This window comes from Neodiprion pinetum, chromosome 3 (genome assembly GCF_021155775.2).
Source record: "Neodiprion pinetum isolate iyNeoPine1 chromosome 3, iyNeoPine1.2, whole genome shotgun sequence".
In the NCBI taxonomy this organism is placed as follows: Eukaryota; Metazoa; Arthropoda; class Insecta; order Hymenoptera; family Diprionidae; genus Neodiprion; species Neodiprion pinetum.
The window spans coordinates 11,493,943-11,511,828 of record NC_060234.1 but is presented as its reverse complement, the minus strand read 5'-3'; the positions used below and the strand labels follow the sequence as shown (position 1 = coordinate 11,511,828).

At 40.1% G+C, this 17,886-nt stretch overlaps 1 protein-coding gene across 1 annotated transcript; it reads left to right on the top strand.

Moving 5' to 3' along the window:
- The first annotated feature begins 2,136 nt into the window (after positions 1-2,136).
- LOC124214334 (uncharacterized) lies at positions 2,137-4,158 on the top strand. Its single transcript, XM_046616597.1, has one exon. It carries the CDS (start codon positions 2,137-2,139, stop codon positions 4,156-4,158), a length of 2,022 nt encoding a protein of 673 aa, XP_046472553.1.
- Positions 4,159-17,886: the final 13,728 nt, after the last annotated feature.

The window sequence follows — 17,886 nt, the reverse complement described above, 5'->3', positions numbered from 1 at the left end:
TCTCTTGCGAAATTTGTTGTGTGAATACATCCGTTTTAACGGGGAAAATGCACACTTCGAAAAATAATAGCAAATTGTCAGACGTGAACACGAAAATTGTCCTCGGTAAGTGTATTAATTTCATAATTGAATTCCATATATTTTTTTTAGATTTTTTATTTTTAATAAAACTTTCTTATTGTCATAAACAGGAGCTGTTCACGCTGGCATTGGTTCCACCGCTTTGACCAAGCTCTTAGCTTGTTTGAACGTACCTCCCATAACTGACAATTTGTTCAAGCGGTACGAACGAGAACTTGGACCAGCGATTGAAGAATATGCGAAAGAAAGTTGTCAGAGAGCTGCCGAGGAGGAGCGCAAACTAGTAATTGAGAATGTCCAGAAGTTGTGTGATGAAATGTGAGGCTACGTAGACTCAGAAAAATTGTTACTTCAATCACTTCAGTTGCAAAATGATTGTTCGACATGATGTTGAAAGTTTGCATCGTTGGAATGCAACAAAATTCTGTTTTTTCTTCAGCAGAGCTCATAATTATTAATCAATATTTGGCCCGGATAATAAAACGATCGTCTCTCGAGTCCCAAAAACTCAATCAAGACACAAAATGGCCACGATTTTCAAAATTCAATAAATAATTAATGGAAACAATGTTTTTCGTTGAATCTCAACGTTGCAAACTTCAGAGTCATTCCTCAACAGATGTAATTATGTCACTTCGTTGCTGTTAAAAAAATCAAATTGAACAAAACAAATTGGGAATAATTCCAAAATATAACCCAAATCTCACACCAGTCGGGTTGAATCGGGTAAATTGATAAAATGCAGTTTTTTCAAGAATCATTTTTCAGACTTTATATATATATATTATGTGTGTGGATGCAAACTTTTCTGTAATTTTGTATGGGAATATATTTCTAGGGATAGTTATTACAGTCCGTCATAATTTGTACATCATGGATTGTTCACAACGATCATGTGAAGGATCAATAAAAAAATTGTTTATAGTGAAGACTAAGCGCCGGTAGAAAAATGAAGAAATACTAAACTGGAATACGATGAAGATTTTTTTCTACGTTTACTAGGGTGGTCCTTATTTGGGGTGTTGACGAATTCCGATAAGTGCGCCCCCTAGACACGTTTGAAATAAATTTAAAAAAATGTGTGCGAAAACGGAGCGCTGTAGTCCAATTAGAAGACGTGCCTATAAGCTCGTTTTGTTTTTCATTTGAATAACATGGGATTTTCAGACTACTTCAGTCATTATGTTTTTGAGTTGTCCCCATGAACGCAAAAAATTCTTTTTTCACATAAATCTGTTGTTCATGGATCTCGGAATATCGTAAAATCTTTTCCGATCCAGAAAAACAGACGGCGATCAAAACATTTTAATTTTAATTATTACTTTTTAAAAAAGTATAAAGTATAAACGATGTGTTTTTAAATACACTATTGAAATACATATTTTTACCCACATGTACAATTATTTTTTTTTACAAACTTATGACGTGAATAAGACTGCCTTTTAATTGGTGAAATACTGTCAAGCACCAAGCGGCTAAAAAGAGGTATTCTCACGTTGATCAATTTGCCGTCGTGTATAATATCAGGGGGATGGGGGGCGTAAAGGTTGTGATAACGACTTGTGGAAAAATATACGCGTAGTTGTACCCATGAACAACAGATTTATGTGAAAAAAGAATTTTTTAAAACATAATGATTGAAGTAGTCTAAAAATCCCATGTTATTCAAATGAAAAACAAAACGAGCTTAGAGGCACGTCTTCTAATTGGACTACAGCGCTCCGTTTTCGCACACATTTTTTGTTCATTTATTTCAAACGTGTCTAGGGGGCGCACTTGTCGAAATTCATCAACACCCCAAATAAGGACCACCCTAACGTTTACTCATTTCGTACAAACCCAATCTGTATTATATTGAGAGAATCGATCATTTTTTTCTTAAATAAAATATTAATAAAACGGTAAAATATTCTGTGAGTTTGATTATTTCATTTTCTACGACTGTTTGTTTGTATCAGGCCATCTGAAATAGTCGACGCGATCTATCCTCATCTGCATGACCTTGAACCTGCAACGAACTCCGATAACCATGAAATCCTCAACGAAAACCCTTCAATGCTGAAAGCGACGGAAAAATTTGATGAAGCATTGGGTAACATCGTCAATATTATCGTTTCTTACGATATGGGATGGAGTAAGCGAGGCAACGGAAGGAGTTACGACAGCCTCAATGGTTACGGTGCGATAATAGGATTTTTCAGTGGCAAGGTTCTCGATTTTGCAACTCGGAATAGGAAATGTAAATTCTGTGATGCGGGTCGATCCAAAGAAGATCACGATTGTCGGTTGAACTTCCAAGGAAGCGCTAAAGCCATGGAACCTGATGTTGGGGCTGAGTTGGTGAATCGAAGCACTGTTCTGAAAGATGCAGGACTCAATGTTCGAGTTTTAATCGGAGATGAAGATAGTTCTACCATCGCGGCAGTACGTCGAGGAAATTCGCAACAAATTTTTAAGTTAGCCGACACGAATCACCTCCGAAAACACTTCGTCAGTGAATTGTATGAACTACAAAAAACTTACAAAGAGATGAAAAAAAAAGAAGCTATCCCTCATCTCAAAAAGTGCTTCGGATACGCAGTAGCGCAAAACAAAGGAAAATCTGTGGAACTAGCCAACTGCCTTCGTAGCATACCTGACCATTTTTTCAATCGACACGACAACTGTGGACATTGGTGCCTTCGTCGCTGTGATAGTTCAGGCGTTCAAAAAGTTGTGTTTCAAGATCCAGGGCTGTACGAGAAACTGAACGGAATTTTCACCAAATACGCCAATAACGCTGCGAAATTCTCGGTCGCAGCGTCAAGCCAAGCCAACGAAAGCCTGAACAATATAATGTCCCATAAAGCTCCGAAAAATCGGTGCTATAGCCTTAGCGAATCGGCTGATTTTCGATTTTCAAGTGCTGTCTGTAATAAAAATGAGGGTGATAGTTATTTACTTGCTGTTTCGGAAAAAGTTCGAGTTTCACCCGGGAAAAATACTGCAACATTTGTAGAGAAAAACCAAGTGAAACGTTCGGAAAGAGCGTCAAAAGCAAAGTTGCCCAGCACAAAAAGCCGCAGAAATGTACTGGCTGATCAAAGACAGGCTTTGCGAAAGAAGGCAGAGCAGGTGGAAGGAATTCAGTATCAATCAAACTGTGGCTTTGACATGGAAACCGACGATCTGTGGAATAATATTGCTGAAGACATGGACAACAACAATATGGAGAACGCATTGCCAGTGGATTCAAACTTCATATTCTTCGACTTGGAAACTTCGGGCCTTCACAAATCAGCAGACATTCTCCAAATTGCTGCTAAGTGCGGTGAGTCTACTTTTTCGGAATATGCCAATCCTTCTCAACCAATTACACCCAGCGCAACGGCAATCACGGGCTTGAGAAATGTCGCTGGAGAATTATTTCTCTATGATAAAAGACTACCGTCGATTCCCATTCACGAAGTGCTACGGAAATTCCAAGAATGGTTAGTCTTTTTTCAACCATGCATTCTTGTGGCGCACAATGCTAAATTTGACACTCCGCGGTTACTGCAAGCTTTCAAAAAAAATTCTATGATAGTCGATCTAAAAAAAGTCATCGTTGCATTCGCCGACACTCTCGTCATTCTAAAGAAGCTTCATCCTGAAAGAAAAGGTCCCGGGATGTTCAAACTTTCCAGGCTCGCTGAAGATCTACTTCACGTTGAACCAAACGAAAAATTTCACGAAGCATCATACGACGTCGATATTCTCGAAAAAATTGCTTCCACTATTCCGAAAGAAAAATTAATTGCGAATAGCAAATCTTTCACGCAATGTTTTGTTCACGAAGCTCGTTTGAAAAAAGCAGCGGTACTCGAACGATCTCTGAATGTTTTTAAGGGTGTTATTTCTCCAGGAATGATTAAAAAAATAGCAAGTGCTGGAATTGACAATAGTGAAATACAAAAAGTATATGCAGAAAGTGGAAGAGACGGTATAGTACGATTATTGTCAACCAACCACACAGACAAAAAACCTCGTGTCACGAAAGACAAAAAAATCTTGGAAAAGATTCTCGTATTTCTAGAAACCAACCAAAGCTCAGTCTAGTGAAAAAAAGAAAAATACTGTCGAAAAAACGCGTTATTATTAATATATATAATATTTAACGTTATGTTTTATCAAAGAGAAAAATATTTTATGTTGAATATACGTTTGTTATTTTGAAGTTAACCTCGAATTTATGTATCCTCGAATACAACACATTGTTAATATTAAGAGATTTATTTATAATAAAAATGCTCTGAAGTGTTTCGTCAATTTTTCCAAATACCATGTTTTCACTAGGAGACCGATATGTGAGCTGTTCAAACTGAGCGCCTGGCCGTGCGTACACTGTTGCCGTCTCTCCGTTCCGTTCCCCACCATTCGCTCGTTCGCTTGCAAAATATATAGTATGCAGCCTAAACCTTAGTACTTCTCGAGATTATATCTGTCAAACTAGATGGTCAAACACCTTGATTTTTTTTCACAATATCTGTGATATCCTGCTCTAGCTCCTCCTTGTTTTTCACAAACTTCTTAATTTTAGTACGAATGGTAGAATTAATAATGTGCCGTTTGCCTATCATGGTCCGCATGTTACGTGTTAATTGAGTGAACTTCAATTACAAATATCTCGGGTTCGGGATAGTGAAACTTGTTAAAATTTTGTAGAGTTGTTGTTCATATATTAAACAATACGTATGCCAAATTTGAACAATTTCCTAATTCAACTGTCTTGTGGGGGAACCACCTTAAAGGCAGGAGACTAACTAAACAATAACTTCAAGAGTTTTGCTCAGATCGACTTGAAATTTTGGGATTATATTCTTGAAATGTTTAACAATAAGATGAAACAAAAAAAAAATTGATTTTTCGAAAGTGCAAAACCTTACCCCCCCTCCTTAATATTTCTCGCCCTTTGGTGAATATACTTGATACTATTTCTGTTTCACCTGTTTCTTGTGTTTTATCTATTGGATCCGACCCCTCCCTCTACCATTACTTGTCTATGGAAGATTAGAATTCTTGACCTCGTAGATAATACAGTGGTAAATCTTGGTGAGCGGTCATTATATGTGTTACGAACATTTTCGTTAACGTTTTGGTCCGAGTAGGGGCCCTCCTCAGAACAATCAATTTTTTTATTTACCTGTCAAGAACATAGATTCCATCAGTGAGACAATGACATCAATGGATATCATACCACTGAGACTTATTATCTATTGTATATTGGGAAAAACATTCAATATATCTGTAACAATCAAAAATGTATATGAACACTTGAGGGATAATTTACCGTGTATAAGAAGAGATTAAAACACTGGTCAATATCATAAAATTCAAACAGGAGAAAGATGGTTCTTCAGCTAAGATGACAAAAGGCCATTGGCATCTTCTCCAATCGTTGAACAATGTAGGTGTATAAGATTTGACTCTTAGTGAATAAATTAACAATGAGATATTCACAAAGCACCAGTCAGAAAATTGAAAAAGTAAAAAAAAAGGGGTTAAGAGAGTTAACATAGTCACAACGATGCCGACACAGTAATATTGGTATCATTATCTCTCAGTTCTCCGTATCAGAAACAATTTACTTAATCGTTTAACTCGACTGGTAAACAACGACTCCTGGGCGAATCACCTGTGACCCAGAGTAAAGGCAAATAAGTATAGCAAAAAGTAAAAATGATAGCTGAGTGGGAACATCAAATTATGTACCACATATTGTCAAGGTTAGACAATGTGTGACATGTGGTCAGTAATAAGCGGTTTGTAAACCTTGCTAAGGTGTTCGACATTTTGTCTAAGGTTGACAGAATTTGAATGCCCTACAATATTACACATTTATAATAATAAACGTTTATAATAATTAGGTTCTTCACTCAGGGTGTTTACATTATCGTAATTAGAAGAATGATCGTTGTTGATCACTTGTTTTGTTAGTGCCGTGTGTCGATCATCATTCTCCTGTACATTACGTTGGTGTCCTTTGAGCCTAGTATCGAGATGGCGCGGCGGCCAGTTCGTCCAATATAGACTTGATTGCAGTCTTTGCATATTTTATAGACAACATTCGATCGTTTGCCCGCAGGGATCCTATCCTTTCCAGAATCAAAGACCAGTTGTAAATCCTTTGAATTTTTTCCCACAAACTTGACATTATATTTTGTAAACATCCTGTTCAAAGACTCGAAGAGGCCAGATATATATGGGATGGAGGTGAATGTGGTGCAGGTCTGTTGTTGTCATTTGCGGAAGCAAAATAAACATTGCTGTCAAGCAAATTATTGACATGGATGCGTCTGTTATTTATCTGTTTGCACAAAAGGTCATGTGGATAGTCATTCCAACTTAAAATATTGTATATTAGCGACAAATTTTTTTCATGGAATTCGGTACATGATAATTTCTTGGCCCGGTCGACCTGATTAAAAATAGTATTTATCTTGTAGGACATCGGATGGTGGGAATTGAAATTCAAATATCTTTGAGACCACATTTTTTTGAGAAATTGTGATTATTCCAGACAATTACATTTTAATCTCACTAGATGCAATATAGTTGTTTATCAATGTTCCTACAGACCTCGCAATGCTCGCTGTGAAGAACCGTTGAACTTCACTAGATAAAAAGATACCAATCCCACTTGCTGAATTGGTTAAAGCCTTAAACATTTGTTTTGATTCTGCAATCTTTAAATATAACAAAGACACCTACGCATAACAATTCGGATCGCCCATGGGTTCTCCACTCTCGCCAATTTTGTCAGACCTAGTGATAGAGGACCTTGAGTTATCTGGCATCAGCAAACTTGATTTTGATTTACCCTTCTGCTTCAGATATGTTGATGATATCTTAACGGCTGTCCCTAAAGAAAAAATAGATTACATATTGAACATATTCTGTAGTACAGCAAGGCGGGTTTTGAGTGCAAACACCTTCTTTACCGACCAAGCCACCTATCGCATCCCAGACGCAAACCCTTGGAGGTCACCCCCACTCTCGAAAGATTAAACGTGCTCTGCCGTACCGACCTGAGGTTGAAAACGTGCAACCTTACCGACAGTTGCATCGGTCGACGGTAAAAATCGCACTGCTTCACCAACAATTCTTATTGGTCGAAGGTCAAAATCGTGCTGGTTTACCGACAATCTTACCGACCGAAGGTCAAAGTTTTTATGTAGTGCTCGTCTGCTAACCATAGAGAGTGCAGCGGGGGCAAGAACTTTTTACCGTCCCGCAATCTTTTCCCACGATGGGACTGCTGATGTGTAACATCAATTAACCCACATTCCCTACCCACGTTATCAACCACGCGACATTCCAAAATTGATGGTTCTGAGAATTGTTTTTTATCAACTCGGATATCGCTGACGGCGACATTCCAAAATTAATGGTTCTGAGAATTGTTTTATATCCACTCGGATATCGCTGACGGCGACATTCCAAAATTAATGGTTCTGAGAATTGTTTCATATCCACTCGGATATCGCTAATGTGTAACAGCAACCACCTCACATTTCTTTCACACGTTATCAACCACGCGACGTTCCAAAATTTATGGTTCTAAGAATTTTTCTTCACTTACTCGGATGCCGGTTTGATATCAACCGCGTGACATTCATTACCCCCACCAAATTTCAAATGATGTGGTGGGGGAACGTTATATAAGTGAAAAGTGAAAACTTCATCGCCAGTTTGAAGCTGTTCTTCTTGCAAATGAGAAGTGCTCTGGAACAACAACGTGAATTGAAGAAACGACTAGAACTGCTCATCAAGAATATTGGAGAAGTAAAACATCTGCTGAAAATCAGATCTGACCTCAGTCAACTCGCAAGAGATTTTGAGCACATACAATTCGACAGTAACGATCATGGACTATTCAAAATTGAACGAAGTCACTCGCCTGGAGACGCTTCTGCCCTTGAAGAAGCTTTCGGACCTCGAAGTATACTTCGAATACTGAGTCAGCGGCGTTCGTCTGGTTAAAATGAAATTTGATGATAAAATCGTTCTGGACTTGAAGGAATCTTTCACGATTTTTCTACCGAACCGACTGACCAAGGCCCTCCAAGAAGATAAAGATTTGTTCCAGAAGGTGACGACAGCCAGTAAGGAGACACGGTTGCATCTACGCTATCTTGGTGGACCGTACGGTCAACTTGGATTCGTATACGTATAATCTAAGTATCATGTGCAAATATCCAGTGTCCTGTGGAAGTCTTACGTTCAATAAACAAAAAAATGGGTGCGTGTACTTATGTACGCGCGTGAAAAGTTATACTTCTTTGGCATCATTAAAAAATACACAACATGTCAAAATCTTCTGTCACACAATGATAAAGAAAAGAAGTATGTAATAAAAAACAATAAAACAAATAACGGATGTCTTACATTATATTTAAATAATCTATTAAATTTTTGTCACGAACTTTTCATTGAATATTCTATTAAATTTATTTCTTCATTTTGTAAATATTAAAAAACCAATAATAAATATTCAACATTGATAATTTAATAATATTTAGTAATAATTATATTAAATAATGATATTTTAATTTATATCAATAAATAAGACATACGGATAACTAACCTCAATTATATTGGAGCACTTGAAAAAGTATTTTAGCACAATTTTTTCACTAATATTCACAAATAGTAAATAATATTAATCCAAATATTCAATTTAAATCACTACTGAATATATTTTATTGCCACATATATAATTCGCACTTGTATGAAAATAAAACACGTGTTGTGACTGTAAAAACTGAAACCATGTGGATAAATATTTAGCTTTTTTCGAGACTTAATGAATTCGGTTGAGTGGGCAACTTCATCCTGTTGATTTTGTGTTACAGTGATGCGCGCGCATGAATTCGGTTGAGTGGGCAACTTCATCCTGTTAATTTTGTGTTACAGTGATGCGCGCGCATGAATTCGGTTGAGTGGGCAACTTCATCCTGTTAATTTTGTGTCACAGTGATGCACGCGCATCTTGAAATTTCACTCTCATTAGTTTTTCATAACGCGCCTAAAGAAGTATAACTTCAAAAAGAGATTGATATTATGAATATTTTTTCATTTATCGTTAAACCATCTTGTATACTTTTAATCCTACGTACGTTTTGTACCCTGTGATTGTAATTAGAATTAAGTCTTCAAATCTAAGATAATGTTACTTCGAACACCACTGAGCAACGATGGAGGGTTTGAAGCTACGTTTGCGTCTTGTAACTGTAATGTGAACTCTACGATGAATTTTGAACGTGTTCAGTTAAGACTAGAGTGCAAGGTCGACCGATAGCTGCGGTAATATACATTTAGAGCCAAGAATCTGCGGTGTTGGGTTACTATCGCTCTAGAAATGAAAAGCATAACTCGATTTGAGTACAGCTCGGTCAAGGATGGAGAGCAAGGTTGAATCTTACATAAGCTTTGTATTGAAAAAAACTCTCTATTAAAAGCTGAGGTGAAGGTGTAAAATTAGGTCGTGAATATTCTTCAGAAAACAGTTTCATCGAATACAATTTTTAGGTTTTAGTTGACAATTACTTCACAACGTTAGTGCAATAATTTTATTCAACTGTATTGTAACTAGGACGATACATTCGCCAGGAATGCGGGACCGTTCCTGTAGATGCTTCTGCGCAGTAACACAAATCATACACCCTCGCCATCTGAACAGTATGATGATTTTGTAGCCAATTTTGAAGTAACAAAACGTTTTGTGCTCCACAGATTGCGTTGGGTATTGTGTGCACGTTACATCGTAGAGACAGCTGAAGTTTTTGCAAGGTTTGAATCGACGGACAGTTGAAGTCCAGCATTTCGATGATTTGAACTTTGGGGACAATTTTAAGCAACCAATCTCGTTTTCCTTCTCCTTTTACGTACACGGTTTCAGCTTTGCACAGCCTGTCTTTAATGGTCCACTCAACTTCCTCAAACGGTATGGTTCCACAGCTCCAAGGTAAACCGTGAAAATCGCGTTCAAACCAAGAATTTTGGTTTTTGTATTTGAAGTTCAGTAAATCCCATTCGTAAGGTGGCTTGAAGAAAAACACTGATGGGGATGCTTCCGAGTAGATTGAAATTATAGCCAATTCTTTCAATGTGAAGGTATTGTTGAAAGGTCTACGAAAGCCTCGTATGTCAACGATAAGCTCCATCTTTGAACTGTGCGAGATGGTGGGAACGGGTCAGCTTTTATACCAACTTTTTCACCCCACCACTGAGCGGGTTGTATTCGACAATACGATCGTGAACAATCAAGCAGTACGCCGATGTTTCAGCGGGAAAGTTGGCTTTGGCTTCAAATTCAAGACGGATCTCGACAGGTCCGTACTTCAAAGATTCGTTTTGTTTTGAACAGTCGATAATAAATAAGGGGACGTCTCGAAGGAATTCACTCTTTGTCAGCAACGGCTCGGGGTTCTTGTCGTAGTAGGTAGCTTGGAAGTTTGCGTACATCTCGTACAAGAGCGCGTACAGATTACGACTCATGTTGAGGTTCAGGTTACCTTACGAATAAGATTGAGAGTTTAAAAATAGCTTGACGTCCGTGATATTGCAATGATCGAAATGACTTGCGTTCTTGCCAGTCCTGTTCTTTCTACTTGTTTGGAAACCCAAAATGACGTACCGAGGTTTTTCAAGCTCAGTGGAAGTTTTCACAGTCCAAACGTGTTTCGATGTTGTGGGAAGTAAGGGATATTCGTACAATTCCCAACTGCGAAAGCTCATCGAGATAGGCGGATCTCTCTGAATGAAATTTAGTAGGTCAACGTTTTTCTGATCCGCGAGTTTCAAATACGGTATTAGCCATTCCACTGCATTGATCGTGATTTTGAATTCCTCCTCTTGAGTCTGCATGATTGCGTTGACGTCAGTTTTTGATCTCGTCAAAATTAACTCATGTTTAGCGTTGACAATGATCTTGCGGTAGTTTTAAGCGGAACCCAATATTAAGCTGAGCAGTATCACTACGTCAAAATTACCCTCGGCATCGGCTAACTTTTTCTTCTCTTCTACATCAAGCCATCTAGCATTCTCTATCAGTCAAGTCTGACCAGGGTGCAGGAAAGCGTGACCCTTCATAGGATTTGTCAAGCTAACGTTCTTGCTTCTATCAATCTCAACTACATTGATTTCATAGCGAATTTTTTCAAATCAATGACCGATCGCGTTGTTCACGAGCTGTGTGTTCACAGTAGCTGTACCATCAGGTTTGGGGAGTCGTCCGTGCATATGTACCGAACATTTGCTGGGTAATATGCATAAATCCTGATGCTGAACGGTGATTCGAATTTCATCGCTGTTGTTGAAAGTTGACGAGGCGTAAGGTTTGCGAGCGTGAATCTCGTGATGCGTAACGGATTCCTCAAAGACGACTGGTGTTTGAATGTTTAAGATTTCTTCCTCCATGGTACGTAGCAGATGATAAAAAAGCATAATCGGATTTTTAGTTGTCGGAAATTCCTCTTCCAAAAGTGGTCAGTTTCAGACCCAGAGCTATCAGGAACTCCACGTTTCGAGGTGTTAACGGTTCAAGAATCGATCGATGACTGACTTGATCGGGGCATGCCGACTTACTGATATACCTACTCTTTGACAGTCTGTTATATACAATTCCCATCGTTCATTGCGATTTGATATGTAGTCTCCCAGTAATAACTTCTCCACGAAAATTAACCAGGTCTCCGCCTTGATACACTAACCGGAGCTGAACGTGATCTATGGTCCTGACGGTGATCGGAAAGTAGATGACGTGCGACGGTACTTCCACGATATTATATCCTGGTGGGACAGTCGGAAAAAACTCGTGAATAGTGTGTACTTTGTGTCCATTGACGTAGGCGCCCGTTGTAATGCTACACTCGACTCGCAACGCGTTGACCTTGAGTATAGTTACAGGCACGTCTAATTCGTGAGTTTGATCAACCTCCAATACACGTGGTGTGAATCCCAAAAGTTAAGGAATGGCATCATTCGGCTCAAAGTTAATCGTGTGGTTGCATGTGATTTCGCTGCGTAATGTATTATTGTTGGATTTGATGCTGAGCCTGATATCTGTATTTCGCAGCACCTTTTGAAGATACTTCTCTATGTCCTCGATATCGTAGCTGCCGGTAGGTATGGTGATCACTTCATCAGCTACGTAAATTTTATTGTGACCAACATCAACGTTGGGAATTGAATTACAGGTTAACAATTCTACCAAGCCAAGAGCATAACTTTTATCACGAGCAAGTTCGATAGGTGCGAAATATTGTGCCTCGAGAATCGAACAGGTTCCCGAAATCGTTAACGTTAACGAATCATCCAGGACTGCGTGTGATAGACTGACTTTGATGAATTATGCACCACGTTTATACAGCTCACCACTCAGAAACTTCAGACACAAGTGTCCCCATTCAAATGTATCATAATCCTGGTACCTTTTATGATTGTATTCAACACTACCAACGTCGAGGTATTTTATGAGGTCCGAGGGTGGTTAAAGCTTGCCGAAACTGTCAAAGTAATCGATATTATTGTCGCGTTTTTCGCATGCAACCCAGTGTGTTCCCAGACCGTCTTTGCCGTCAAGGTTGATTATAGCTGATTCGTTTTTTCGTGGACCGTTTTTGGGCATTTCGTTCCGCATGAAAACACCGCGGCAATGCGGAACCTCAAAGATTTTTGCATATTTCAACAAGTCCCAATCATTCAACGCTCGACGTGGTAGCATCGCATCTAGTTTTTTGAAAGATGTAGACCATTTATATGAAGCCCTTTGCCCAACGCGACAGCTTCCATAGTTTTATTGTGTCGTTAGCTCTCTTCCAGTTCTCGTTTAGCAGCACTTGCATCGTTCACAGCTTTTGCTGTACCGGCTGCACCACCGGCTAATGCGCCTGTAGCACTGAGTCCAGCGAAAATAGGAATCAGAAACGGTAGAAAACCAGCGACTTTTGAAGGTACCGGTAGGACGCGAGGTATTCGCACCTTACATTTACCACCCGCTTTTTTGACGGCGTTTTCAGCTCCCTTCAGCGCAGATTCGATAGCTACGTTTGCATCGTTGCTTGGAACCATAGAACGTTTTACAGCATTTATAATTTTTCTCAAGGTCACATTTTTGAGTTTTAAATTCCCATTCCAAGTTTTAATTTTACTTTTATTGCATTAGCTATTGCCCAAGCGGCTACTTTCTCACTCAAATTGGCGTCCTTTGCCAGAACCCGTTTCCAAGCTTTCTCAGCCAACACCCTATCAGCCTCGTTCCTAACTTCAAGATTTTCACGATTCTGCGAGTAAGCAATGTCGTGGTCCTTGCAAGCTGCGTTCAGAGGATTGATTCCCGGATCACCCCGCGCGAGTCTCTTTGTTTATTCTGTACCCGGCCACAGTACTGATAACCAGGTACATGCAATTCGATTGGAAGGCTGTTGATGATATAATTCACCAGACCCTTGCCACGATGTTGCCACCTGCTGCTTCGTTTACCTCTTTACGCGATCATGTTCGTGCGTTGACTAAAGAAAAGTGCTTTAAAACGGGACATTTATAGCAAATCCGATCAGTCATGTCCGAGATGCGGTTTGAGAAACAACCTACTAAGCTTCCCGTAATGAATTTTGACAAGCTTTCGGAGGAAAATGTCAAAAGGCACAAACGGTACGCTGAATTACTCCCGAATAGTGTACGTACAATATTTTGTGGACCGTCGAATTCTGGTAAAACTAATGCGTCGCTCACACTTATAACCCATCTCTACGATCGCAGATTTGAAAATATCTACATCTACTCAAAATCTCTCAATCAACCGAAATACCAATTGTTGAAGCAATTGTTGGACAATGTTGAAAATACGAAGTGTTTTGCGTTGACCGAGCGTGAGCAAGTGATTACACCGGAAGAAGCACAGCCTAACTCAATAATCATATTTGACGATGTAGGGTGCAAGAAGCAGGACAATATTAGAGCCTACTTTTGCATGGGTAGACATCAGGACGTTGACAGCTTCTATCTCTGTCAGACCTACGCGCGTATTCCCAAACATCTCGTGCGCGACAACGTAAACTTACTCGTGTTATTCAAACAAGACGATATGAACCTGAGACACGTATACAACGACCGTGTAAACACCGATATGTCTTACACAGAGTTTAAAAGTGTGTGCTCTGCATGCTGAAACGGTGAGAAGTACGGGTTTCTGGTGATCGACAAAGACAGTGAGCTCAACGGAGGACGATACAGGAGGGGATTCGATTCTTTTGTTAGCCTGGAATAGAAATAAAATCTAGCGTTTTCGAGCAAGAGACGCAGTAGCTTTGCAGACTCAGTCACACCAACATGCAGAGCTCTGAAATTTCCAAGCAAAAAGATGTCTGTGGCGGACACCTGCCACCGGAGAAAAAACCGTTAAAATATTTCCGTTTCCAACTAGCCTTCGAGTGTCCAGGCCTCGCCTCGCTAGCCGAGGGATAAGGGTTTGACTGCGCCGGAAATTTCCCTACATGTGGCATTTTTGGCGCGACGCGACCCTTGGCCTCGACTCGGGGGCGAGCCTGCACCTTTTCTTTACCCCAGTCTTCGCCACGCTCTTGGCATATACAGTACTAACCTACCGACAGCACCACAATTTGTCTCTTACAGCTCGATGTTATGTCCGGTCTTACAACATTCGATAAAAATTATATTCACGCTTTGTATTAATTGTTTCAACTCTCTGAAGTGATTGTAAGGTACATTGTAATAAATAAAAACACTACAAATTGGTGACCCCGACGTGATTTGGCGCGATCCGTACTCTTTCTCGTGTCAGGCTGTGTTAAATTTTTATTGTGAGTGCTAGTGTTAGTGAACTCATATTGTAGCTATGAAATTTGAGTGGTATTGGTGACCGTATATAGACCCCAGATCGTGTAAGATGCCGGCAGACGCTGTAACCGACGTACGAGCTGCGCTAGACCGAGTCGCTGTGCGTATTCCGCCGTTTTGCCCGCAGACCCGGAGATGTGGTTCACACAAGTCGAGAGTCAGTTCACCTTAGCGGGGGTGGTGGGAGACGAAACAAAATTTAGCTACGTCGCAGGCAATATAGACGCGAAATACACCGCGGAAGTGCGGGACATTCTTACGCGGCCGCCCGCGAGCGGAAAGTATGAAAAATTAAAAACGGAACTAATCCGTCGTCTCAGCGCGTCGCAGGAACAGAAGACGCGGCGATTACTTGAGCACGAGGAGATGGGTGACCGCAAGCCCTCGCAATTTCTGCGGCATCTTCAGGCGCTAGCAGGCGTCGTTGTACCGGAGAGCCTCGTGCGCTCGCCAGTAGTGACTTCATTGCAAGAAATGGTGAATGTTACAAAATATACTAAACCTGTAAAACAAGAGGTAGAAGAAATTAGAGAAGAAATAGAGCAGATGAAAAATGAAACGAAAAATGAGACTGTCTTGAAAATGAACGATTCCTTCGCTTCGGCAGGTGGTGAAACAATCGTAGAAACACCGGTCGAGAAAATCGAGGATGAGTGTCTTGCACTGATGAGAGATGCGAAGACGAAAAGTGAATTGGACAACGTGTACGGTGTACGCAACCTCTCAAGCGGACTAATGATTGTTGATTCGTTGATATTGTTACAAAGGGTGAAATCACCCGTTTTGCCCCCTTTTTAATGATCTAGTAGTCATCATGGATAAAAGACATTTATAAACCTCTTATGTCTTTCAAAAGAATGAGGTTGCTGCGTCAACCAACATTATTGTAAAAACAGTCTTGTTTCAGACTTTAAACGAGAAACACATATTTCGCAATTAAAGCTTTTTCACAACATTTTGTTCACGCTTTTGATTTTGACTTGATAATTAAACTCGCGGATCCATATTTTATTTCCGTAACGTCAAAGAACGTTACAATATCTTTTGAGAGTGACTACATCCGTATTAGCGATACGCTTCACCCAAAAACGAAGAGTTTGCTGCAACTGTTGTTCGAAAAGAAGCCTGACGGTTCTTATGTAAGCGCCGGAGATCGGGAAAATTTTAAAAACATATTCCTCGCAACGAACGCGCATAAAAAGTATTACTCATCCGATAGGGCTGTTCGAAACGATAACAGTTACAAATTCAAAAATGTCATTGCCGAATTGATGAATTATTCCCCATCACCTCGCCGAAAGGGTGAAGGTTTACTTCCGCAAGCTATGATCACTCGACAAGGTGTTGAAACGAGTTAGTGGAGCGTCTTCGTTTACTCCTGGCATCTTAGGCAGCGGGAAATCCGAGTGACAATAACGAAATAATCTCCATTATCGAAGAGCTACGCTAAGCCGGAATCATTTATTAAGCAGCTCTCATCGTTTTTGCATTCATTACCAGGATGAGCGTTGACGTGTTTGGACGGCATCTGGATAAAAACACAGCCGCGAACACTCGCGGTCCTCCGGGTGTCGGATTTTAAGTAACAGCGGACTGGTATTACGATGTACTGAACAAGAGACTGTGCAATGTCGCAGATCCCGCAGAGCCGAACAATGCTGTAACTTGAAGAATCTTAAGACGAAATTTCAACGTGCTGCAAAAACAAATCGACAACCTCGATCAAATAATCAACGCTTTAGAGCTCGCCACGGAGAAAGTCTTGGATACCTTTAGCACAGACTTTAAAACAGGCAGAGACCTGTCGATTCAAAACGCTGAATTCATTCCTAAATTGGACATCAGACTAAGAGCGTTGGAATATGAACGAAAAAAAGCAAACACTGGTGACGGAACTGCATAAGCCTGCGGGCCGAATATACCCGCGTCAAAGTGTAGACGTGCGCGGCATCGACGAGACCTAGCAGGCGGATCTTGTTGATATGACGTCATACGCTGGACAAAACAAAGGCTACAAGTACATGCTCACAGTCATTGATATTTTTTCAACGTGTGCGTGGGCTGTACCGATAAAGAGCAAGTCTGAAGATGATGTTACGAAGGCAATGGAATCTGTGCCTGTCGAAGGACGGGTACCGAAAAACTTACACGTCGACAGAGGAATGGAATTTTACAACTGGAAATTTGAATCGCTAATGACACGTTACGGAATCAAACTTCACTCCACGTACAGTAATTTGAAGGCTTCGATCTGTGAACGTTTCAATCGGACGCGGAAAGGTAAAATGTGGACACGGTTCAGCATGCAAGGAAGCTAAAAGTGGCCCGACATCTGACCCGATTTGGTTTCAGCTTACAACAACGCCAAACACTGAACCACAAGAACGAAACCGTCGGATATCACCGTTGCAAACTAAAGGCTGTTATTACATCAGGCATACGAAGGGCTTCGAGCGATACCTACTATATCGGCAAAGTTCCAATCCGGCGACAAAATTCGAATCAGCAAATTAAAAAATCCCTTCGAGAGAGGTTACACTCCCAATTGGATGACTGAAATATTCACGATAAGTCGAATGAAAATACTTATCCTGTAACGTACAAGCTCAAAGACTACCGAGATCAACCCATCGCTGGTGGTTTCTACGAACAAGAGCTCCTCAAGGTTGAACTTCCGGATATCTTTCTGGTGGAGAAGGTGCTCAAGAAGCGTGGAAGAAAAATATATGTTGAATGGTTAGGTATTGACAATACACACAACAGTTGCATAAACGAATCGGACATGTAACATTGAATAAATAAATTTTTTGTGAAAACGTATGTGCCTCTTTATTTTATACTCGAAACTTGACAAGTATGCATCTTCATTTTTCAGACAATCGACAGACACATGCATCGTTGTACAATTTTTATATTTCGGAGCGT

Bases quoted from the DNA above. Each gene is read 5' to 3' on its own strand.
- LOC124214334 (XM_046616597.1), top strand. From the start codon at position 2,137: ATGCTGAAAGCGACGGAAAAATTTGATGAAGCATTGGGTAACATCGTC.